The sequence below is a fragment of the Alternaria ventricosa genome, assembly GCF_023758065.1.
Source record: "Alternaria ventricosa strain BMP 2768 chromosome Unknown scaffold_1, whole genome shotgun sequence".
Classification (NCBI taxonomy): domain Eukaryota; kingdom Fungi; phylum Ascomycota; class Dothideomycetes; order Pleosporales; family Pleosporaceae; genus Alternaria; species Alternaria ventricosa.
This window is the reverse complement of record NW_026055681.1, coordinates 297,113-320,659: the sequence shown is the minus strand read 5'-3', so window position 1 is coordinate 320,659 and position 23,547 is coordinate 297,113. Positions and strand designations below refer to the sequence as shown.

At 53.4% G+C, this 23,547-nt stretch overlaps 9 protein-coding genes across 9 annotated transcripts; 5 read left to right on the top strand and 4 right to left on the bottom strand.

The window, feature by feature from the left end:
* Window positions 1-169: 169 nt before the first annotated feature.
* J4E93_000114 (uncharacterized protein) lies at window positions 170-1,858 on the bottom strand (the record flags this gene model as incomplete). Its single annotated transcript, XM_049338077.1, has 2 exons — window positions 170-1,329; window positions 1,381-1,858. 2 exons carry the CDS (start codon window positions 1,856-1,858, stop codon window positions 170-172), a joined length of 1,638 nt encoding a protein of 545 aa, XP_049203962.1.
* A 611-nt stretch (window positions 1,859-2,469) lies between these two features.
* J4E93_000113 (uncharacterized protein) lies at window positions 2,470-3,419 on the top strand (the record flags this gene model as incomplete). The annotated part of the gene is made up of 2 exons (XM_049338076.1): window positions 2,470-2,542; window positions 2,593-3,419. The coding sequence occupies 2 exons, from the start codon at window positions 2,470-2,472 to the stop codon at window positions 3,417-3,419; spliced, it is 900 nt and encodes a 299-aa protein (XP_049203961.1).
* A 2,671-nt stretch (window positions 3,420-6,090) lies between these two features.
* On the bottom strand, window positions 6,091-7,093 carry RPS18 (ribosomal 40S subunit protein S18B; the record flags this gene model as incomplete). The annotated part of the gene is made up of 4 exons (XM_049338075.1): window positions 6,091-6,323; window positions 6,375-6,580; window positions 6,917-6,941; window positions 7,090-7,093. The coding sequence occupies 4 exons, from the start codon at window positions 7,091-7,093 to the stop codon at window positions 6,091-6,093; spliced, it is 468 nt and encodes a 155-aa protein (XP_049203960.1).
* Window positions 7,094-10,800: 3,707 nt separating this feature from the next.
* J4E93_000111 (uncharacterized protein) lies at window positions 10,801-11,229 on the top strand (the record flags this gene model as incomplete). Its single annotated transcript, XM_049338074.1, has 2 exons — window positions 10,801-10,919; window positions 10,950-11,229. The coding sequence occupies 2 exons, from the start codon at window positions 10,801-10,803 to the stop codon at window positions 11,227-11,229; spliced, it is 399 nt and encodes a 132-aa protein (XP_049203959.1).
* A 957-nt stretch (window positions 11,230-12,186) lies between these two features.
* J4E93_000110 (uncharacterized protein) lies at window positions 12,187-13,566 on the bottom strand (the record flags this gene model as incomplete). Its single annotated transcript, XM_049338073.1, has 3 exons — window positions 12,187-12,728; window positions 12,778-13,239; window positions 13,332-13,566. The coding sequence occupies 3 exons, from the start codon at window positions 13,564-13,566 to the stop codon at window positions 12,187-12,189; spliced, it is 1,239 nt and encodes a 412-aa protein (XP_049203958.1).
* Window positions 13,567-15,322: 1,756 nt separating this feature from the next.
* On the bottom strand, window positions 15,323-16,637 carry J4E93_000109 (uncharacterized protein; the record flags this gene model as incomplete). Its single annotated transcript, XM_049338072.1, has 4 exons — window positions 15,323-15,527; window positions 15,585-16,000; window positions 16,048-16,470; window positions 16,530-16,637. 4 exons carry the CDS (start codon window positions 16,635-16,637, stop codon window positions 15,323-15,325), a joined length of 1,152 nt encoding a protein of 383 aa, XP_049203957.1.
* Window positions 16,638-17,719: 1,082 nt separating this feature from the next.
* On the top strand, window positions 17,720-19,424 carry J4E93_000108 (uncharacterized protein; the record flags this gene model as incomplete). Its single annotated transcript, XM_049338071.1, has 5 exons — window positions 17,720-17,966; window positions 18,019-18,385; window positions 18,438-18,698; window positions 18,747-19,114; window positions 19,168-19,424. 5 exons carry the CDS (start codon window positions 17,720-17,722, stop codon window positions 19,422-19,424), a joined length of 1,500 nt encoding a protein of 499 aa, XP_049203956.1.
* A 902-nt stretch (window positions 19,425-20,326) lies between these two features.
* On the top strand, window positions 20,327-22,102 carry J4E93_000107 (uncharacterized protein; the record flags this gene model as incomplete). The annotated part of the gene is made up of 3 exons (XM_049338070.1): window positions 20,327-20,629; window positions 20,680-20,938; window positions 20,988-22,102. 3 exons carry the CDS (start codon window positions 20,327-20,329, stop codon window positions 22,100-22,102), a joined length of 1,677 nt encoding a protein of 558 aa, XP_049203955.1.
* A 287-nt stretch (window positions 22,103-22,389) lies between these two features.
* J4E93_000106 (uncharacterized protein) lies at window positions 22,390-23,367 on the top strand (the record flags this gene model as incomplete). The annotated part of the gene is made up of 3 exons (XM_049338069.1): window positions 22,390-22,561; window positions 22,612-23,014; window positions 23,067-23,367. The coding sequence occupies 3 exons, from the start codon at window positions 22,390-22,392 to the stop codon at window positions 23,365-23,367; spliced, it is 876 nt and encodes a 291-aa protein (XP_049203954.1).
* Between the last annotated feature and the right edge of the window lie 180 nt (window positions 23,368-23,547).

The window sequence follows — 23,547 nt, the reverse complement described above, 5'->3', positions numbered from 1 at the left end:
TGAGCATGGCGGATGATAGTTGGATGCGATCATTTATTTGTATTGATTCCTGATAACACGAAGCAAATAAAGCCCATATGATGCAAGCGATGAACGGAAATCCTTCCAATCATTGCGAATGGGTTTCCTACATGACAATCTCAACCAAGCTAATCTACATAGAAAGTATCTATGACTCCCAGAAGTCACCAGACAACCACCTGTTGAGCATCTCAAGCGACGCCTCAGGCTGGTCGTAAGGAACCATGTGGCCACCAGCGTGGAGCTTCATGAAGGTGAAGTTGCCACTGGACTTGACCTGGCCAACAGTCTTGCCGTCGCCGTCGATCTTGAAGTCCTCCATCTCGGCCTTCTTGAAGCCCTTGGCACCGGGCCACTCAAGCGCCTCAGTCCAAGCCTTGTTACCTAGCCAGTTGCAGATGTAGTCGGCGTCACCAGCGTAGATGAGGACGGGAATCTTCTCGAGGATGCCGGGAACGACGCGGTGGAAGGGCTTCATCCAGTCACCCTGGAGGAGGAAGTTGCGGTTGATGTCGAAGTTGCAAGACTCGTAGTTGGAGACCTCAGCGCCGACGGCCTTCATGACCTCCTTCTTGTTGAGGTAGCCCTGTATCCAGTCAAGCTCGTCGTAGCAGAGAGAGTTGCTGCCGCAAGGCTTGCGGACATCGTAGACGTTCTGGCCGGTGCGCTGGTAAGGACCGATCATAGCGTTGTTACAGTAGATCGAGGCAGGCACGCAGGACCAGACGGACTCGGAGTTGTAGCAGTTCTCAATGAGGCTGGCGCAACGGGGGTAGGCGTTGTCCATGGACTGGCACTGAGACTCATCAAGGACAGCGGGCCAGCCACCCTCACCGCAGGCCATGGGGCGGTAGTACTCGTACTGAGTAAGGCCATCGGTCAGACCGTTACCGATGAGGACGGACTGGAGGTTGATGTTGCGGTTCTTGTGGGACAGGATCTCGGAGGCAAAGACGGGGATGTAGTGGCCGGCGTACGACTCTCCTGAGATGTGGAAGCTCTGGTGAGAGTACTCAGGGAACTGCTTGAAGAAGAGGGTGAGCAGGGCGTAGATGTCCTTGCCTGCAGCGACAGTGTTGCTAACTGAGCCGCTCGAGTACGAGTATCCGACGTTGACGGGCTGGTCAAGGAAGATGACGGAGGCGTTGGCGTTCCACGAGTAGGGGTTGTGCTTGACCTTCTGGTCCTTGGTGATGGAAGCAGGCCCGAGCTCCATGAACAGACCAGTCAGCGAGGAGCAGCCAGGTCCGCCATTGAGCCAGAGCACTACGGGGTCATTCTTGGGGTCGTTGCGCGACTCGAAGAACCCTGGGATACGTTAGATACAGGCGTGTTTGTGGTGGTCATGCAGGTACTCACAGTAGAAGAGGTGCTTGTCCTCCTCATCGTCATCAAGGTAGCCGGAGTACTGCTTCACCTTGTCGACGCCGAGGACGCTGGGGTCGACCTTCTTGGCCCTTAGGCTGTACTGCTCGAGCTTGCCGTCGATCTCGCGCTCCTTCTCGCCGTTCTCGTTCTCGACCCAGACGCTCTGGATGTCGGCGCCCTTGACGATGTGGTCCCACTCGCTGTCGGCCTTGCGCGTGTGCGGCTTGGGCTCAGAGAAGAAGGCGGCCTTCTCAAAGCTCTCGGGGAACATCATGGCGACCTCGTCCCAGACGGCGCGAGCCTCGCCGGTGAGCGACTTGAGGCTCTCCTCGAGGTTCTGGAGAGGTTTGGTCCATGAGGACTCCTTGAGCTCGCTGAACGAGTCGGGGAACTTCAGGACCTGTTGCTGTTGGGTTCCAACAGCGGCCGAAGCAGCTCCAACAAGGAGCGCCGAGGCAGCGACCTTCATGATGGCGGTGCTGAGCTTCCGGAGCTCTAGCGGTAAATGAAGTAGATAGGAAGAGTGCCTCTACGTTTTAATGAAGAAGCAGGCGATGAGTGATGGGGGAGGAAGGATGGATGGAAGAGAGATGGGATGGGTGGAGTTAAGTCGAGCTACGGATAGCTCGTGTGGAGGAGGCGCGGCTTGTCCAGGCAACGGAGCATGACGCATCCCGACAGCTTATCAGAGTGGCTGGAGTCCAAGCTCTCCGGGGCCAGCATCACATGCCCGGCTTAGCGTTTCACGATAGCATTGATCGGCGCCTGTGGCAGGATACCAGACGGCCGGGGACTTGGATCATAGACATCATTACGCCAGTCGCCTCATTCCAGGCACCTTGAGATGGAAGCCGTGGCGAGATGCTGCTTCCGAGCTCTCTCTGCGGACCGGGAAGCTAGAGCCGGACCTGCATGCATGTGGTCTATATTGGGCTTAGCGCGCGTGGGATCCCAGTGAGTGAACCTGCGCATGTCATCGGCGGCAGACCCCACCAAAATGGAATGCAACTTTTACAACTTGCGCCAAACACCTACACTTCAGTTACATTATACCCATATCGACCCCCATAATCCGCCAAAATGCCTGTTGGAGTCTTCCAGCCGTCGAATCAGATCAGACTCACCAACGTCTCGCTGGTGCGCATGAAGAAGGGTGCGCAAACCCCGCCCAGGTCTATGTCTCTGTACACTAACGACCCGCAGGCAAGAAGCGCTTCGAAATCGCATGCTACAAGAACAAGGTCCTCGAATGGCGCAACAAGATCGAGAAGGACATCTCCAACGTCCTGCAGATCGAGAACGTCTTCCTCAACGTATCCAAAGGCCAAGTCGCGCCCAAAGCCGATCTCGAAAAAGCATTCCCCAAGAAGTCGCTCGAAGACATCATCACCGACATATTAGACCACGGAGAGCTACAGGTTGGCGAGAAGGAGCGCAACGCCGAACTGGAGAGAACCAAGAATGAAGTCATCGACATTGTGGCGGGAAAACTCGTGGACCCCAAGACGAAGCGCGTCTACACCACAGGCATGATTGAGAAGGCGCTAGATCAGCTGAGCTCGGCAGCAGCGACGCAACAAGGAGACAAGGGCGAGAGCAAGGAAGATGGTGAGGACAAAGGCAAAGCGAAGGAACTGCCCAAGTGGACCGGCATCGTTACGAACAAGTCAGCCAAGTCGCAGGCGCTATTCGCCATGAAGGCCCTCATCGCCCACCAGCCGATACCCGTCGCCCGCATGCAGATGAAACTGCGCGTCACCTGTCCGACGTCCGTCCTCAAGCAATCCATCAAGACCGCACCCAAGGCGCCAGCGGGCACTGAAGAGAAGGGAACTACTGGTACTGTCAAGGATGCGATATTAGCCTTCATGGAGAAGATCGAGAGTCAAGACACAATAGGCGCCGAGTGGGAGGCAGTGGGTCTCGTCGAGCCTGGAGCCTTCAAGGGCTTGAACGAGTTGATAGAGGGCCAAACAAAAGGAAGAGGCAATGTCGAGGTTCTCGAGATGGCTGTCGGTGCAGACGACTGAGTGGTGACACGTCTTGCCAGCACGCGTCGCGCGAGACGCTCGCCCTCACGTGTTGGGTTATCTGGACAGGAAGGCCAGTGCAAAAGGCGCTTCCATATACCCGCGAGGGGTAAGCACTCTGTTCTATGGACTGCAAGGAACAGGGCGACTGCAGTCCTCCTGCACGTCTTTCCAAATCCACAAAATGCCGCTTCGGGGTACACCACCAGGGGAAATGCGCTATACGCTGCCATCTGCCAGAGCGTCAGAGTCGGAGACGAATGCAGATCATCAGACCTCGCCGTAGGCACTGCACCATGATATGTAGTAGAGCAAGTGCATGGGTAGCGGCTTGTGGTTTCAAATGCATACGACTGTTATCCCTGTACCTATTCCATGCAAATCGTAAGCCTCACAAGACGCACCACGACTTCGCTTCTCATTCGCTGTGTCGTCATGTCTTCCCAAACTTCACCTCTTCAAACTGCTATCTGCAATGGTCTCGATGCATCGTCGCTGAGCCACTCGCTGCGGGACAGCTGTTCGAGAGCTGCATGATCTTGCATCCTCCCGCATGCAAATTTGCGTGGGGCAGTCCAGCCCGGGTACCGGGCCTCATGAACCTAAGCAAGGTATTTACATATCTGTGCAGTGTAGCAACCAGAAACTTGGTAAAACATAGTATTAGCATCTTTCGTAGCACTAAGAAGAACTAATTGCGAACACGAAGAAGAGTTCCACTTCATGATTGTGTTTTACACTGCATGTATGCTAATCGTAAGTTCGTAAATATGTCATCGTTAAGTTGTGCTTCGTGCTTCCTCGTTATCATCTGAACGACGCACCCATTGTCGCCGTGCGTTCGTGAGTGAGGGTCGTAAGTCGTAATCGTTACCATGCAAATGCCGTACCTGAAACATGCGTCGAGAACGGAGCGCCGGTACCTAACAAGTAAGAAATAGCGAAAGGAAAGACCGAGAGTTAATGAAAGCGCTCGCGTCCACACCGTACACTCCGGTTCATCTCAGATGACATCGAGTTCGCTCAGTGCGTCTCCTCATCCCTGCAGCAACGTTTTCTGTCGCTTGCTCAGTCCCACCAGCGCCGATTGAGCACACGCCCATTGTCACTCAGGATCCCAAGGACATCAGCGCTACTAGTTTGTACGCCCCATACCCGCTCAATTGGATCTGCAATCGCCATCCAGTCTAGCCCTCTGACGTCGTACATGTCTAGTACTACACGAACCAGCCACGGCGAGTACATTGCATAACTTGTGTCTTGGTAGAGAAACGGTGAGGTGGGTCCCGGGACGACTTCACTCTCATGGCTCGTCTGTTGTGCGAATTGTAGAGGGTGAGGACGTGGGCGTTGACGACGGGACGAGGACAGTGGTGGGGTGGACAGTTCTATACCGCCTTCAGCCGAGCTGGGAGAACTTCCTGCTGAGGAGGCGGGGCTGGATGCGTCGGAGAACATTGAATCATCGCTCATTTTGGTGTTCAGGGGTAGTAGCATTCTGACGGAGCGTAACGCTTCCTGTGCGGCGGCTTTGATGGCATCGTAGCCTGAGAGTGTAATGAGCGAGCCCGTTGATTTTGACAGAGGCCCATCGTCAAGGGGCGTGTCACTGATACGCGAAGAGGGCGAGTCGAAGGACAACGATCGTATGCGCAACTTGGGCGAAGGAGTCCGGATGAGTGTCGTCATAATCGAGCGCTGACTGCGACCGGACAAGGAACTTCATACAAAAAGAGGAAACGCAAAGAAGAGACCTTCCGACGGCCTAGCGAAAGTCCGCGCTTTCAGGAAGGGTTATATCCACAGTACTCACCTCAGCCATGCGGCCCTTTCACTGGCCCTGCAGGTGAAATATGCAACCATGCCACGACTTCGGCGCCGTAGGGAAGACTTTACGGGCCTTCCGAGTCACGTCCTGTGAGAGAGGCGTAAATAGCGGGGAAGGCGTACCATTGAGCAGCACGCACTGGCACTGCAGATGCCGACGATCGCGAGGTTGAAATGTTGCAGCATGTGTGGGACACAACGCACTCCACACTTGGCGCTTGATAAATCGAGTAGAACAGGTTGCTTCGGACTGGGATAATTGATTGGGAGATTATGGAGGATAGGAAGGCCTGTCTTGCACCCAAGACTCGCCAGGTGCCGCATATTCGATGGGCATTGTGATTCGTGGGCTTGTCCAAGGTGCCCTTTGGAAAGCAGGTGTGACCAGCCTAGACGCCGTTAGCGGATCGTGCCGATGACAATGTCCACTCCGTACAAGAACCAGCACTCAGAACACTCTAGTGCGCCGAAGCGTGGTCGTTGTGTGACGTGGTGCCTCGTGAGCGGAGTGTGGGCGCAAAGCGATGTTAGTCCTCATCGCCAATCACTAGCCTATTCTAGGCGCCACACAATAAGCACCCTCACATTACTGATGCGGAACCCTTGGCTGTCGAAAGCGAATACGCATCATGATGGAACAAGTCGAAATTTGAATGTGTGATTTTGGTACAGGCTGTATTCGGCCAACCCTAACCGTGCCGCATCACTTCACCTCATATCGTGCATTGCCGCATGAAGTGTAAGTGTGAAAGCCAATGAAAGCCGTTTGATAAACACCGTAAGTGCACCACCCATTTCGTAAAGGCATGTTCCAGCCCCAGCTGCCCAGCGCATGCGAAAACCTTTAACCCTTCTTCTTGGAGACACCGACGGTTCGGCCGCGACGACCGGTGGTCTTTGAGTGCTGACCACGGACACGGAGGCCCCAGTAGTGACGGAGACCACGGTGAGCGCGGATCTTCTTCAAGCGCTCGAGATCGTCACGGAGCTTGGAGGCGACACCGTTGGCGAGGACCTGGCTGTTCTTGCCATCGACGATATCGCGCTGCCTGTTGAGGAACCAGGCGGGGATCTTGTCTGCAGGGTGTCAGCGTCATTATCCCTGTTGGAGAGATGGTCGTGGCGTACACTGGAGGGGGTTCTGGATGATGGTAACGATACGCTCAAGCTCTTCGGAGGTGAGGTCACCAGCGCGCTTGGACAGATCGACATCGGCCTTCTTGCAGACCAAGTTGGAGTATCGGCGACCGACACCCGTGATCTTGGTCAAGGCGTACATGACCTTCTGCTTGCCATCGACGTTCGTGTTCAACAAACGGATGATGTATTGGAAGCTGGTAAAGTCAGCACTGCTCTCGTTGTGCGAATGTGCCTGCGTTTGTGCGCCGCCTCTGTGCGTAGACCTCCGCAATCCGAAAACCATCAGCCATCGCAGTTGGCCACTCCAGCCCGAACAGCACAACAAAGCTTCCCCTTGCACAGATAGTTCCCTTCATCTTTCCGCAACGCCTGGTGCGTACGATTGTCTACTCTATTCCCTCCCATTGGCTTCCGAGTGCTGTCGGACTGGAAGGCGGCTGCGAGGTCGTAGGGATTCATAGGACTAGGCGGTTCGATGCGAAGGAAGCCGGGGGCTGAACGGGGAATCGCAGGCTCTTGTATGAACGTACTTAGACTTCTCTCCGGAGACGAGCGCTGGAAAGTTGTCAGCATGTCTCTATTACGAGTGTCTGAACATCAATTATTGCGACCCCACTCCACGCGCTGGGTGAGGCACACTCGGCGCAATTAAAGCCAGGGTCGCAACAACTGATGTGAGTCGATAGATTCCGGGTGTACTCACACATGATGGCGGCTTGTCGTACGTCGTCGATGTGGTGTTGTCGATGCTCTTACAGTGGGAGGAATTTCGATCGTTCTCGCTTGCGAGTGTTGGCTTGCCAAGGGAAATGGCACGTGCGAGCGTGCTAACCGCTTCGGGCCTCCGCTGGCAAAACCACTCCGCTCCTCTGCCTACCCCATGTGGGAAGAGTGAAGCGCCAACTTGCTGCGTATTGTGAGCAGAGGGAGACATTTTGGGATTCTATTTTGCTGTTGGAGTTCATGTGCGTCTGGATTCCACGGAGCTTGAGGCTGCAGGGTAGACGACAACCTGCTCACACCGACTCAGTCTCTTCCTCGCATGAGCTGTGCTCTTGCAATTTGTGTGCTTTGCGTGCCGTCCATCGCTCGCGCGCGATACAATTCATCTCGCAAACTATCGGTCAATGCACTCGCGTGTGACGTCTTCCTTCACCGCTCCTGCCGCCATAGTTCTCCCGTCGTCACCCATGCAGTCCCAGTGCGGACAGTTTGGGGCTGTGTGCGCGAGCAGGCGACGCGCTGCCTGGCAATGCATACGTCTCTTTCGCACCCATTTGGGCTTGCTTACGGAACAACAGGAAAAAGCAACGACATGACCTAACAGTGAAGGCACGATAGCTATGTCTCGATCACGAGTGCTGCCTGTCATTCAAGGCTAGCACGTTCAATCGCATCCAGTCCTCCGCGTAGTACGCCTTCGTGTCGTACTTCGCGTGTACCAGAGGTCGCGTTCAGTATCGTCTCGATGCTTATTTTATCCAGGACGCCCTCTGAAGCACTTTTAGCAAGCTCTTTATCTATCATGGGGACTACTTCACCGTATTCTCTCGGTGAAATTCACACGTTTCCTACGTCACAGTTTGCAGTTCTCGCCCCAACTCTGTCGACCTCCATAGGTTCGTTATGAGGCGAAGCATCTCTAAGCGTGCTGCGCCACCGTTCGACCTCAACACTTTTTCCACATCGTCAAGTCATTTGCCAGGATGTATGGTGCCTGGAAGTAGGCACACAGTATGTGTGGCTGTAGCTGCCTTGCAGCCACATGTATGCCTGGCTGTTAAAAGCTCCGCTACGCCGTGTGTATGTGTGAAGACAGCACTTCACAGCCTCATCCAACTTATCCATACAGCCTACCCTAGACCGATTCGACCTTGAGCAACGCAGATACTCTTACACTATACTGACTCTACTCAATTCGGTCACTGTATTCGTCTGACCGGATCATCCTATGCATCAGGCGAAGAACTCTTCTGGGCAACACAGTCGTGGAAGCCGATTCATCGCTTAGCACTGGCACCGACCCGGACATTTCTTCCAAAGATGGATTCCCGGGCCCATATTATTACAGACGGATCGTTCACCAGTGATGAGCTTACTACTGGAACCGCACCCGTCGTCGAGCTTACCAGACACGACACAATTTCCTCCGTCGAAAGTGTTCCTCGATTATCTGAAGGCCGTTGGGCACTGAACCTCAGTGGAAACTGTTCGACCTGCCATCATCACCACAGATCTGTCCAGGTGCATGTTCAGGTGTCGGGCGATTCTACTGAATTCGGTGATGTGTATTGCCACAAATGCCAGAAATTGTGGTTGGCCTTCGGAAAACTCAACGGCACGCGCCTGTCTCTTCTCTCTACAAAGAGTCTAGAGCCGGAGACGCTTGCAGCTGAGGCTGATTTCCGCACAACTCTGGTTCGGGCTATACAGTCTGCCACTCCTATCGCCACACTATCTCCCACTCTTACCGTCATACCGGAAAGCACACCGGCCGGTCCATCCCGGGAGACATCTGTACGGTCAACCGCTCAGAGAGACGCCCAGCAACACCCAGCATCCATCGGCAGTCACCCAGGGCCAGTGTCGGTTGAATCCAGTAATGGGGAACAAGCTTCAGGTCTCAGTCATATCTGCTCGGGTGGCCAGAAGCATGCGAAATTCCGCCCAAACGCTTGGTCCAAAGGTCGGCAGGCCTTCTCTCGTCTCAGTATGAGGCTTATAGCACGACTACGCAAATCAAAGCCCAGTACCCCAGTTACGAGGTTCCCTGAGAGTAGCTCCGACCAGAATCGCCATCGCCGCGTCGGGGAATCTTTACCGGCTGGTATAGCATCCGCTGTGGGAACCTCGGCATCCCTGGATGAGTCTACAGAGGCTCACGTCGACCTCCAAGGCGAATCAACTCAGGAGTCTCCTAATGTCCGCGACCGGTCAGCTGCAGCCACGAATGCGCTGGTTTCGCTCCAAGATCTCGACCTTCAGGCGATCCATACTTTATCTCCGCAAGAGCGTTGGGAATGGGGCCGCAGGCAACTAGCAGACTTCAGAACCCAGCATGCCGTGTCCACTGTTCCAATCAGTGACCCAGTCATGATCAATAGTGGAACGCAGGCAAACCTTTCGGAAGATTCGCTGTTGTCTCATCGTCCACTTACCAGACGTCATTCTGCCTTGGCTTTCGTTGGAAACACTTTTGGCACTCACGACTACTGGGACGTCTTTCGGGGAAGTACGCAGACTTTCCATAATCGCCCACTAAGCATGAGCGAAGCGAATTTATCAGACGCCGAAACCGTTGTTGAACGAATCAGTATCGCTCCTACCACACATCAATTGCTCATCGATACCTTACATCGAGATCGCCGCGGATCTGAATCTTCGCGCCCTCTTTCGATGTACAGTATTGTGCACGAATGGCAGCAGTATGCTCGGAACAGGGCGGAGGTTCGACTATCGATAGACTCGGCAGCGACTGGCGGTGCTATCAGAAACATCGCTATAGGGAGGGCGCTTGCAAGCAATCGCCTATCTCGTAACTCGATGAATCGGGCGTCCTATTTATACGATACAGAACTAGGAGGGTCGAGAGTTCAGCTGCCAGTGGCGATGGAGACCGAGCGCAGCGATATACCGGAACACGCTAGCTCGCCTACCGTATCGCCACCGAGCCCCGAAGCAGATGTGAGATCACAGGGTTGAAGTCTCGATATGTCTGCGAGGCTCCGCAAGGCCCGGAAATCAGGGGCTCTTCGATCGTCAGTTTCACCTTCATATACGATGCTACGGTGAGTTACCACGGTGTCTTAGGTCGTTTCATTATAACGCTGCACGAGCTCTCCCTGATACTACGAGCCAGATAGCCTAGGGTGCATTCCTTAAATCACCATCACGCCTCACGATATGCTGTTTCTTAGTTTTCTTTCAGCACAAATGTATACAAATAGATCACTCTGCTTGCCTTTCGCCATCTTCGAGAAGACCCGTTTGTCAACATTCATCTCATCTTTTAATCTACCGTGACTGCTTCAAGGGTTGTACTGCTTGCGCCAGTCCCAGTGAAAATAGTTTGGCTCATGATGTGATTCAGGGCTGAGTGAAAGTCTACGCCAAAGAGGGCGTGCACGAGGGAGACTGCAGCTCCCAGCTACTCAGCTGTACTTAGAGTCGACTCTCCAAGCATTTCTTTCGCCTCCACAGTTGGGTGGGATTAGCCAGCACTTGTTTCTCTTGCGTGTCATCTCAACCAACACCATGACGCAACCAACAGATGCACAGGCCTTCCTCTCTTCCCTCGAGTCTCTCGAATGTGCCATATGCATGGAAGGATACGACGCCAATCACCCCCCTATAATTCTCGAATGCCATCATATCTTCGGCGAAAAATGCGTAAAACGTTGGATCGAAAGTGGCAATGGTTTGTGTCCTAATTGCCGCGCGCCTCTACATGGAGAAGAGACTGCTGTCCCAACAAGCGAAGAGGTTCAACCTCCACCAATCGAAGTACCTACAGGCGTTGTGCGAGAAGAGCCTGTAATTCCAACAAGCCAAGAGATCCCACAGCTACCAATGGAAGTACTGGCAGAGTTCATTCGAGAGGACAACATGGTTCGGTGGAGCCAAGAACCCCAGCAGCGACCGGTCCAAGTACCGACAGATTTCCTTCGAGAGCATAACATCGTTCGATGGAGCCAAGAACCCGAGCAAGGATTGGTCCAAGTACCGACAGACTTCATTCGAGAAGACAGCATGGTCCGATGGAGTCAAGAACCCCAAGAGCAACGGGTCCAACCACCCCAGCAGCGACCAGTGCAAGTACCTGCTGAGGTTATGCGCGTTGTAGCCCGTCAATCCGATTGGGATGTGCTAGTAAGTCAGCGTATGAGGTGGCTAGTATCTCGATCGGAACGTCTTGTAGCCTCTCTACTGCGACTACCCGGACAAGCTGGAGTCAAGCTAGGTCTACTTCGACGGAATGGTGCAGATGGCCGGTCCGCTAATACTCGTCCTCGGAAGCGCCTGCAGCGAAACCCAGAACATCATCCACAGGCTCAGGATACCCGTGGGATAGCCGATGCAGCACGTCGAGCGGGAAACGATAGAGGCGACACTCACCAGGCCACCCGCGAACCAATCGGCCGTACTGATATGCAACGGCTTACGGACGGACGAGACCGCCATTCATCCCGTAGCGTTTGGCAAGCGCTGCGAGACCGAGCACAACCTTCTCGTGCCCATCGGAGACGCCAAGAGGATCAGGATCGAGAGTATGCACAACTCCTCCAGCGTACATACGATGAACAAGATGACGCGTATGAGGCGTACGACGACGACTTTGACGTAACACACCGGCCTACATACTCGATACGTGACGGTGTACATGGGGCTCGCGGGCCACCATCAAATGCCTATGCCCCTCAGCGTTTCAGAAATGCAGGGCTTAACGGCTTGTATGACTGCGTCTATGAGTTCTACTAGGGCCTTCGGATGACAGGTGAGATGAGCTTGATCGTGTGAAGCGCCGAGTGCTAACAGGTAGTCAGGGCTGAAGCGTACAAGGGAGACCGAAGCCGTATCGGATGATGCGACTGTTTAGGATCTTGAAAGCGTACTGGAGGGTATACGTCGGCTGCTCATCTCATTGTCTGTGGTATTGCAGTGAAGATAAGGTTAACGGAGGGAGCTCATGGAGAGTCATCCTCGATCGTGCTGTTTATTATCCAAAAGTGATGTAGAGTTGGTCAAGCCAGAACGACCACATTGACTCACTAAGACTACACCGCGCAGATGTCCATGTTCCTCACCAGTCATCAATCATGTCATTAAACTCCTCACTCTCCACATCCATAACCTTCCTCGCTGCCTCACTTCCACTAACTGGCAACATCTCGAGTCCACCATCTTCATCATCATCATCTTTCTTCTTGAATTCCTTGGGCACCTCTTCAGGATCCAGCAGGCCAACCTGGAAAAGCACAGAAGCCTGATCCCAGTAAAATCTCTCGCACCATATCTTTCCCGCTCTGAATCCCACGATGCTCACAACGACTATCTCTACTTTCTGGTTCGTTGGTTCAACACCGGGAAGGATCCAGGGCATCTGGCAGGTATGTTTGAACTGGATGTAAAGTTCGTCTACTATTCGGTCGACGCCTATTGTGCGCGAGATGAGCCGCATGTGCATTGATGGTGGAGCTGTCTTGAGAAAGTAGTCGCGATAGAAGCGCTTAAGGTCTGGATGGCCGCTTGCACCGGTCATGGTCGGAGTAAAGTTTATGTACGGTGTCGGGGTTTTGGTGTAGGTTTCGAGAATCTTATCGAGCGACTTTCCGCGGTATTTTTCTGTTGAGTATTAGCTTCTACAATACATGCGATAGGTCGCCATGCATACGCTCTTCGTTTTCCTCCCATACCCGCTCCAGATCCACCTCGGCGCTGAAGCCCTTCCGAACAGTGCTCAGACTCCTGCTCCATGCGATAGCGTCGGCCACGGCGTCGTATTCATCTAGATCGTGCTCTGCAAAGCCTGCATCAACGCCCTCGTATGTGAAGCACGGATACAGTATCTTGTCCTGTAACCCTCCCGCGCCAATGCCGTGCGTGACGCGCTTCTGCACCGTTCGTCGCTTGCCTTGTATGCCAAGAACTTCGGGGCGACGCGTCACGCCAACGGTGATGTCGTTTCCAGATGTTCCCTCGGCTAGATGCACGAGCACGCGAAAGGACGACGTGAAGCGGTGGCGTGTATCGGGAATGGAGGACGGGTAGTAGGCGATGAGGGAGCAGAGCTTCGAGGTGGCAGTCTTGGGTTCTGAGTAGACGTCTAGACACACGGCTGCAGCGTCACCGAAGGCTACAGAGACATAGTCAGTGCATGATTCGGAGGGTGCTGGCGCAGAGCACGTATACTCGAGACATGCGCCAGAGTGTGAAAGGGCTGTATACCCACGATTGCGTAGCGTTCCCCAATGCCCATCTTGTCCCCCAGCTTGTGAAGCGTCTGCACGTATTGCTTGCCACCTTTGCCCATGGGGATGTATTCGACGATGAAGCCCTCGTCGCGCCATGCCTTCATAGTCTCGATGTCGAACTCGGCGTCTTCGGCTGTGATGTACAGCACGGGCGTGCTGCTCCGGAACGACAGCCAGCCATTGCGGTCAGCAAGAAATTGTTGCGCCATATCGTGGTCCAGCGTCGTTGTCGCAAAGGCAGGCGCGCTCACGCGATGGCTGCAGTAGGTCCACTATAGGCAAGCGTAGCTATCCCGGTTCCGCGTTGGTAGCGTCCGATGATGGTTGGGACGTTCTCGATGGCGTATTGCAATGCGCAGTGGTTAGGCCAGCCCTTTGCGCGCGGATGGACAAGGTCAGAGCATTCATGGATGCAACGGCGCATTGTCGGTGCGGGCTCACAAGAATCCTGCTCGAGGCTGGTCGCATGAGGATTTAGTGGAGTCGCGTCGGTGTCTCCAATTCGTGATGACGTAGGCGCTGCAAGCCTCCTTCGGGACTAGCCGGGATGCAGCACATGCAGGAAGCCGCCGTCTCAACACCGAGGATCCTGACATGTTCATACCCCATGGGATATCGTTGACGGGATTCATACGCTATGGGTACATGTATCGCGGGAAATATCATATAGATTAGACGGCAACTGGTAATAGGATACGACTTGCTTTCGACCATGTGCTCAACTTTCTAGATCAAACAAAGCTGGCAACCCAGACATCCATCGCCCTGACCCCCATTCTACCCCCGTGGATGCCTTCTAGGCTCGCCTCACATGCATCTCGCAACGCAAAAATAACTCCCCGTTCCCTCTCATCCTTCACGTTCACCTCTATCTCTCTCTCAAAAGAGGGAGAAAGGCAAGCGGAGACTTCCCATTGTCCATCCATCAGTCCTTCTTCACTCTGTACGCGCGTCTCGCTCTCCAGCTGCCACCCGGCCGCTAAAGCCAGCTCGATGAGTCGTTTTGGGCCCAAGACAGTGCGAACATTCGAGGTGCTGTTGCCTTTACGGCACTCCAGCGCTGCCTGCGTAAGTGCTGCTAGTACATGAGGCTGAGCGGATGGATGTGTCGCTATCAACGACCATTCAGAGAGGAGAAGACGCTTGCTGTGCTGTCTGATGGCACGGAAGGTGGAGAGAATGAGCGAGGGGGTGGGGAAGTACCATAGACAGTGGGCGAGCACTGTCGCGTCGAAAGCTTTGTCGCTGCTGGTGGGTGCTGAAGAGATAGAAGATGGTATGGGAAGGGAAGAGAGGTATTCCAGAGGGGGTTGTTGAATCCACGTGATTTGTTTTCCGAGCGGTCCTTGTGAGATGTGATCTTGTGCTTGGCCGAGGGTATACGGAGAACCTAAAAGGTCATAAACCCACTACGTCTATACGCCTACCAGGAAATCAAGAAAAGAATAGTTCGGAAGGACCTACCATAACCCAAGTCTGCTGGATCGACGGCCACTACGCTCCCTTGCTCGCCAACGGCGCAAGCTAGGACAGTCGTACAGTCTCCCTGCCCGCATCCTAATTCGAGCACCTTCGAGCCAGTAGAGATGTTCCATTGCTGGAGGAGCCTTATACGGTGGAGGGTTTGGGCGTGCTGAATGATGAAGTTATGAGGATCGTGCAAGGAAAGACGAGCAATATAGGCGGCGTCGAGTTTGGCAGCCATCTTGAGCTCGATAGGTGTTGGATAGAAGATTGCAGATGCTTGAATTGCCAGTTGAATCGTGAGGGCATTTATTCAATTCCAGTACTATTAGGCAGAAGCTGGTAAAGATAAGGCGAGTATTGAAGATGACTCTACCGCCTTGTCTGAGTCAAAACCTCCGGAGATAAGGCACGATGTGGAGATACGTAGGAGGACGCGCACTAGACTCATCCCACCTTCCGAATTAGACTGCCCAGTCTTCCATCTTCGCTTGCACAACATTACAATTTCGACCTAGGCGCCTCACCATCGTGGTTCCATCCTGGCATGTCCGCGAGGTCCTTCGCACGAGCCGCCCTTCTTGACTTCAGCGCATCACCAGTACCAGGACGCCATCTCCATGCATGCGCGAGGTCATCTGCCAGTGTACCTTCGAGTAACTCGACCACATGCTTACCAATGTTTGGAAGTAGCTTGAAGGTATGGCTACATATCAGGTCAGTAACTCAGCAAAACAGCATTCGTAACGAGGAAGAAACTCACCCACTATCTCCGGTAGCAAGCACGAAATTTTTCCAATCAGGATGTTCGCACATCAAAAGTGCCGCATCTGCTGTGTCTGTACACCAACACAGATGTCTGTTGAACAACTCTTTCTCTGTGAACTTTGGCAGGAACGTCGCAATAGCTTTGCGGATGCTGACCTCGGAGGCATCCGGATAGGTATCTGTGGGATGCTTCGCGGCAGATCTAGGTACCGAGATGCGCTTTGGTGCCGATGCGCCAAAAGGCTGATGATGCTTGAAGCGTGTGAAGCCTGGAAATTCGTCGCAGACTTTGATGACGCCGTGTTCGTCAGGCTCGAAGAAGAAGCCCACGTCACCGTTGTAGACTACAGGGACGTTCTTGTACTCTGCGGCTTCGCTGGGAGAGAGTTGAATGTGGGCATATACCCATGCCTGAAGACGTTAATTTGGAAGTAGTTATCTGAGCTGAAATAACATACCTTCGAGACACACTGGTCTTGCAGATCGACAAGCACGGGACTCCATGGACCAGCCGCAAGAACCACCTTGTCAGCGTAATACCTTGTGCCATCCACGGTTTCAACACCAACGCACACACCTTCAGCCAAAAGAGGCTGCTTGAAGGATCCTGCTCCACCGAAGCCGAATTTGACGCCTTGATCGCGCAGATACTCACCAATGGCATCGATGGCCTTTGCTGCAGCAAGCCAGCCGCCGTCATCGCTATAGACAGCTTTCCAACCTTTGATCTGTTCGCGATCTAGGAGTGGCATCTTCTTCAAGATCTCGTCCTCCGAATCTAGCCATTCTGTTGTTGTCTCTAGGCCAGCACCCGCCTCGAGAAGAGCCTGGTAAGCTTGCTTGAGGTCCTTGAGACCCTTTTCACTGTGGGCGCAGTCAAGCTGCAAATACCATTAGTCTCTAAATATATTTCATGCTAGGTTGTGCTTGAAATACTCACTCGACCGGTGTTGTGAAAATACTCTTTGAACAGATCGTCTTCTTTCCACATCTGTCTCGCCTCCAGACTCAACTGTAAGTCCACTTTGTTCCGCAAGCGGATGCCCATGATCTTGTTCAAGTCATTTCCAGCCGATTGTGACGATGGTATTGGGTACGTGTCTAGCACTGTGATGTTTGATGGTTTGTATCCTGAGCGTACGAGATGTAGGGCTGTCGACGACCCTATCGTCCCGCCACCACCAGCAACGATGACGGACGTAGTTTCTCGCGACGGTGCCATGCTGAACTATCAAAGTCTATCGCGCTTGAAATGGCTCGCGTGTTGGAATGGGGAGGCGCTGCCGGAAGTCGTTATCAGTAACGACCCACGATGTAATCCCGCCGGTTAAGTATCCCTAGAGGCTGCACACGCCACCAGCACGGTGACACGATGGCGACGCATTCTCCACGCGCCAGATGCGAGCACGCGAGGTTTTGATTGAGTAATTGAGGCCTGCCGTCCCAAGTATCGTGGCCGTTCTCGCTTGGCGATCCCGACTGTTACCCCTTCCAAACGGGGTTAGGCTGGCGGACGTCAGCGATGCGTCAAGCCAGGGCGGTCTCCGATTCTGCCCGGTCTGGGGATGAAGCAGGGCCACGACCTTCCATGCTTGACATTGCGATAACAGAACTGGGTCTATGCAGCCAAAGGGCGATATCAACAAACCTCTTTTCTATAAAAGTCGCCCTCAACCCGCGGAGCACCTGAACAGCTGACTCACGCCTTGCATCGACCCGACATCCAAGCCTCGCAACCATGTCTAGCGCAAGCTTACCATCCCTTAATCACATTAGTTTCCAACCTCCACTTTTCCAAACTGTTCGCACTTCCATATCCAGCCTAGTCTACACTCTCATCTAAACTGCCCTTCCCCTCGGAAACCGGTCTATCACCGGAGCGATTGACTCCACAAGTCCCTATCAGCTGGACGGGAACGACTCGTTTACCCCAGCTTGGGGTAACATAGTTCCGGGATCCACAGATAAGCCGATGCTGGTCGCGCGGACAGACGGTAGAAGGTAAATGTGTGCGGGAGAGACATGGTGTATATAAAGGTCGCGTGCGATGCCTTTGATCTCGCCTCAGCTCGAAGCTCAGTCGCACCTGCTCCGTATCGTTTTTGGTCTTCCCAGTAGGAGTACTTCAAGATGTCTAAGTTCGACGCTGCTCCTCCCAATACACATGCCGGCGGCGACGACGATGCGCTCCGTACAAAGGGCAACGACCCACTCAACGCTCCTCCAACATACGATGTCGCCGACGAGAGAATCAATATGGAAGAGTATGCTAGAACAGTTCCAAAGTGGAAGAGAATATGGCAGCACAGCTTGACGCAGATGCTGCTACTCAGTGTGCAGGCTTTCTGCGGTCCTGCGATGGCTGATGCTATTGCTGGTAAGTCGTCTTTGAGCTCATGAAACGGTACTTGGAATTGATAAGTTTGCAGGCCTTGGTGGAGGTGGTCTCGCTACTCCCCAGACTTCGAACATCGCGACCGCTGTCAACTACACCATGCTTGCTGTCTGTTGTGCTCTCGGAGGACCCATCGTCAACAAACTCGGAACGAAATGGGCTTTGGTCATCGGCGCCTGCTCGTTCCCAATCCGCGGCTCTTCCTACTACTGCAACTCCAAGTTCGGAAACCAATGGTACTTGATCTTGGGCGGCGTGTTTACTGGTATCGGAACCGGCACTTGGTATGTTGCAGAATCCGGAACTATAATGTCACTCGCGCCAGCTGGATCTCGTGGCAAGTACCTGGCACTTTGGATCGTTGCTAGAAACTTAGGACAGCTTGTCGGCGGTGCTATCAAGTGAGTTTTGTAGACTGAAGCCCACTTCGCAGCAGCTAAAATTGTGTCCCAGTCTGTCAAAGAACCATGAGGAGGGTGTCGTCGGAGGTATATCTCCGGATACCTACGTCGCCTTTTTGATCATCGAATGCATGGCCTTGCCATTCGCCTTGCTCATCTCGCCTCTTGAACGAGTCGTACGCTCAGACGGAACCCGTATCCTCGTCTCTGAGAAGATCGGCACCATTATGGAGTTCAAGCAGATCAAGATTACCATGACGTCGAAGCTTATCCTACTTTCCGCATTCTGGGCTATATGGTCGTTCTTCTACAGGTCAGTCAAGTCTCGCTTATGTAGAAACGGCAGCTGATCAGCTATTAGTGGAACATGGTCGACCTATCTTGGAACCTACTTTAGCGTCCGCGCCCGCGCTCTCTCCTCCCTCATTTCGCCCTTCTTCTGTATCGTCGGTTGTTTCGGTCTCGGGTTCATCCTCGATCTCAAGGGTGTCAGCCAACGTCGTCGTGCACAAATTGGTCTCTTTACCGTCGTGCTTCTCAACCTTGGCGTTTACATCTGGTCCATCGTCATGCAAGTCGGATTCAACAGCAATAACCCGGGAAAGATTGACTGGGATGACTCGCTGTATGCGCGTTCTTTCTTGCCATACTTCTTCGTGCAGACGACTGGGCCTCTGTCGCAATCTTACATGTACTGGCTACTCTCTTCCTTCGCAACGGACGCTCAAGGTATGTCTCCCCATCCCGCAAGTCCCTTTGATTCAGCTGCTGATGATATAAAGCGAACGTACGTAATGGCGCGGCTTTCCGTTGTCTCGAGGCCATCGGACAAGCCATCTCATACGGGATGAACACCCAAATCAAGACATCTCCTCTTATCGGCTTCTGTGTCACTTTTGGCCTGATGGCACTTGCTCTGGGTCCGATGCTGGTACTCGTGAACCAGACGCCAGATCGCATCCCCGCTGATGTAATTGCGGAAGAGCAGTACCGCGAAGAGAAGAAGATCGGCAATGTGAACGTGGAGACCAAGGTCTAAGGCCTGTTTCATGAACGATATGCCGATGAGATTACAACGGAATTTTGAATACCCCGGTGGTTAAAAGCCAATACATGCCAGAGACGGGTTCGACTTTGTCACCTGACATATGCACCAGCTGTGTGACATCGCAACTAAACATGCATAGTTGATTACTGGCATGCAGGATAGCTACGTTCTGTGTGATGTCATGCTGCTTATATGATTAGAAATGTGACAACTAAACAATTCTCAAGAGTTCACAAGCTTTTATCTAGAAACCTTCGCGTGGATTGCGACATGGATCCTAGCCACAACTAGTGCGGCACGTGAAAGAGAGAGATGTATTAGTGAGCTGTGAGTGGCCCTTCGGATCGTCGTCACTCTGCATTGGCCAAAGATGCTTTCATGTTGTTTTGATGGGTACAGTCTCTTCGTCAAATGCGCTTTGCACTCAGACATATCACAGCATGAGTGGCGCGTCAAGGAGCTTGACTCCCAGCCCCATTGCCCATGTCCGATATCCTAGTGGGGCAGCCCAACCTTTGCAACTACAGCCGCTTCAATATAAGCTTCTGCCCGGCAGTTAAAGTTGTATGCGAAAAAGGGTCCTCTTGATGAGCTCAGCACTAGCCGAGTGGGGGAAAACATGGCGCTTTGTTGGCACCGGGCCGATTGATAGACGATACCAGTGTTTGGACGTGTATCAGATGGCTGAGCCAACCAGACACTGCACATCTGATAGACTGACAATTCTTTTGCGTGCGTAAGACGGAGACGGCGTGATTACCTAGTCGATATAATCGAAAAAGAAACGTACATAAAGACAGCTTCGGGCGAAGAATGTAGATTAACTCTACTTCACGACCACAGCAGCCTTGCTCCCGCCCTTGTCTGTCAGGTCCCCATTTTCACATACCAAGATGACCACCACAGCAGAGAACAAGTTAGAAGACCCCCAAGGTCAACTCCTTGTGCATGCCATCGAAGAGAAAGCGCAATGGATACCAAACAATATGTACATGCGATACGCACCAGACAATTGGGAAGTATGCGGTTACAAGACCATTACGTGGAAGCAGTATGCAAATGCCATTGACAAGATGGCTTTCTGGTTCGACGAGCAGCTTGGCAAGGCGGTCGATCGTGAGACGATGGCTTACTTTGGGCCCAACGATCCAAGGTATGCCATCTTGATACCAGCCATAGCCAAGAATGGACGAAAAGTAAGTTATTGAGGTACTCTGTGCAACCTCTTGGATAACAGCCTCTGTAGTTGCTGGTTCCGGATGGGCGTGTGACCAACGAGGGGCTTGCAGGCTTGATTGCAGCGGCTAGTTGCAAAGTATGGCTGTATCCTGAAGATGATGCTGCAGGCCCATTGGTCGGGCCGGAGTCGGGCTTGAAGTTATGTGCTTTGCCGTCGCTGGAATGGATGCTTCACAACGAAGAGCAAACCCCGTACCCATACGATAAAACGTTCGAAGAGGCCAAGTGGGATGAATTCGTCATCATCCATACATCTGGCACTACTGGTGAGCTCTCTGGATTGGCTCCACATCTCAATAGCTCACCTCTCTTTAGGCGACCCCAAGCCTATATTCCACACAAACGGCATGTGGAGCACGACGAAGCATGTGCCCATACTGAGTCGAAGACATTGGCCCCGCGGCATTCAGTACGAAAGCTGGATCGGAAAGACGTCTCTTAACCCATGTCCACCGCAATGGATAGCCGGCTTACATGCGATGATTTTGAGCCCGATTTTCCTAGACAGTCCCTGCGTCATGATGCCACGAGACGAAGTTACCCTGACCCCCGCCCTGTTCAAGAAAATCACGTCGATGAACAGGGTTGAAGGCATCCGATGCCCTCCATTCACTATCAACAGCCTCTATGCGGATCCAGAGACTCGACAAATGCTGAAGTCACTGGACTTCGTTGCATACACGGGTGCACCATTAGATCGAGCGATTGGAGACGACCTTAGCCAGCACACGAGAGTGAGCCCACTCATCGGCTCCACGGAAAATGGAGATCAGGTCGGCTTACGACCAGCCGATAGAAGGCTCTGGTATACACATGACTTCGTTCCAGAGAACGGTCATCGGATGGTGCCTTTGGACGTGGGCTCGGACGATCTCCACGAGCTCATACTGGAGAACGTTGGCGATGGACGTACCAATCCTTTCCAATCGGCCTTCTGGAACCCAGCACATCGTTTCCTGGAGCGGATCGAAACGAAGGAGCTCTACAGGCCTGTCAAGGACTCTGATGGCCGCATGCGATGGGCGTTTTCTGCGCGCAAAGACGACTTGACGAAGCTGAGTTGGCTGGCCAAGTTTCATGCGCAGGATATTGAAAGGCGTATTTTGCAACATCCAGACGTGCAAAATGTGCTGGTAGGTGGCGAAGCCCGGCCTGCGCCGTATGTTATTGCTCAAGCAAAGGAAGGTGTGCTGGACGGAAAGAGCGAGGCGCAGCTGCTCGAGGAGCTTTACAATGGGGTGGTTGCCGCCACCAATAAGACCGACATGGATGAGATCAGGATTCCTAGGGAAACAGTCATGATCGCGAAGAAGGAGAAACCGCTCAAAGTCAGCTTGAAGCAGCTGGTGCAGAGGAAAGCTGTTGAGCAGGACTATTCTGAGGAGATTGAGCAGGCATATGTGCAGCTAGAGAACAGCAGGAAGCCTTAGACACATTGAACGATACTTGACTTCTCCAGCAACCGATGTTTCTTCGTGACATGTTATTTGGTGTGGTGTCTTAAGTCGAGTCAGCCGAACCTAGGTGCCTAGGAAGGCGCGTCTGGCAAAACGCGCTAACGGCGTGAACCTCGGCTTCGCCAGTGATGATGTCGGCGGTTGCGGTTGAGTTACTCCGCATTTCAGGAAGGAGCGGCCATAAACCTTGAGGTGTCTTCTCAGTGAGATAATCATAATCTCTGGTTTATCTCCCAAGTGAACGCGATATTTCAAGAATAATGTCTTACTCCAAGCGCATCGATCAGATTGCAGGCCATCTCAACTACCCCAAGGGTATGTTGGCTGGCCAAACCGCCATTATCACTGGTTCAGGACAGGGAATTGGCGCCGAGGCTGCGAAACTGTTTGCAAAGGAAGGCGCGAAGGTTGTGGTTGCCGATGTAGATGCCAGTAAGTCAATGCAGTTGCTGCATGCAAACACGGGCTGACAATTGGTATAGAAAAGGCAGAATCGGTAGCTGCGGAAATCAACGAGTCTGGTGGCAGCGCCCTGGCTGTCGCAGGCGACGTGCTCGACGACGCCTACATCAAGACGCTTATTGCAAAGGCCGCTGAGTTCGGAGGCGGCAAGATCCACATCATCGTGAACAATGCCGGCTACACATGGGATGGCGTCATCCACAAGATGACGGACAAGCAATGGCACACGATTGTCGACCTGCATGCGACAGCGCCCTTCAAGATTGTGAGGGCTGCGGCGCCATACTTCAGAGTCAAGGACGGCGAGCCGAGGAATATCATCAACATTTCCAGCACCAGTGGTGTGAACGGCAACGCTGGACAAATCAACTACGCGCTGGCGAAGGCGGGTGTAACCGGCATGACCAAGACCATTGCGAAAGAGTATGTACCCCCCTCTCTCACTCCAATGTATTGCCCTCTAATGCGTCTTCAGATGGGGTCCTCAATTCGGTGTGCGCTCCAACACAGTAGCCTTTGGCCACATCCAGACACGGTTGACGGCGGCGAAGGAGGCTGGCGCGTTCATTACCACGCCCGACGGCGAGAAGGTAGCGCTGGGAATACCACAGGCGCAAAAGGCAGGCGCAGGGCAGGGCCAGGAACACATGGACATTCCTCTGAGGAGACCGGGCACGGCGACCGAGGCGGCGAGTGCCGTGTTGGCGGTTGCGAGTCCGCTGTTCAGCTACGTAAATGGAGAGACGATCAAGGTGACTGGAGGCCGCGGCATGTAGAAAAGTGCAAGCCTCGTGCGACAATTGACAAACTTCTTTCCAAGCTCAAACACATGCGGTGGTGATGGAGTCGCAAAGAAAGTCAGCTATGGTTTCAACTACCAAGATCTTGGACAGGGTCTCGGCACCCATGTTCCGCTCCGCCATCCCCAGATGCTGGATGCACATCAGCCACCTGCA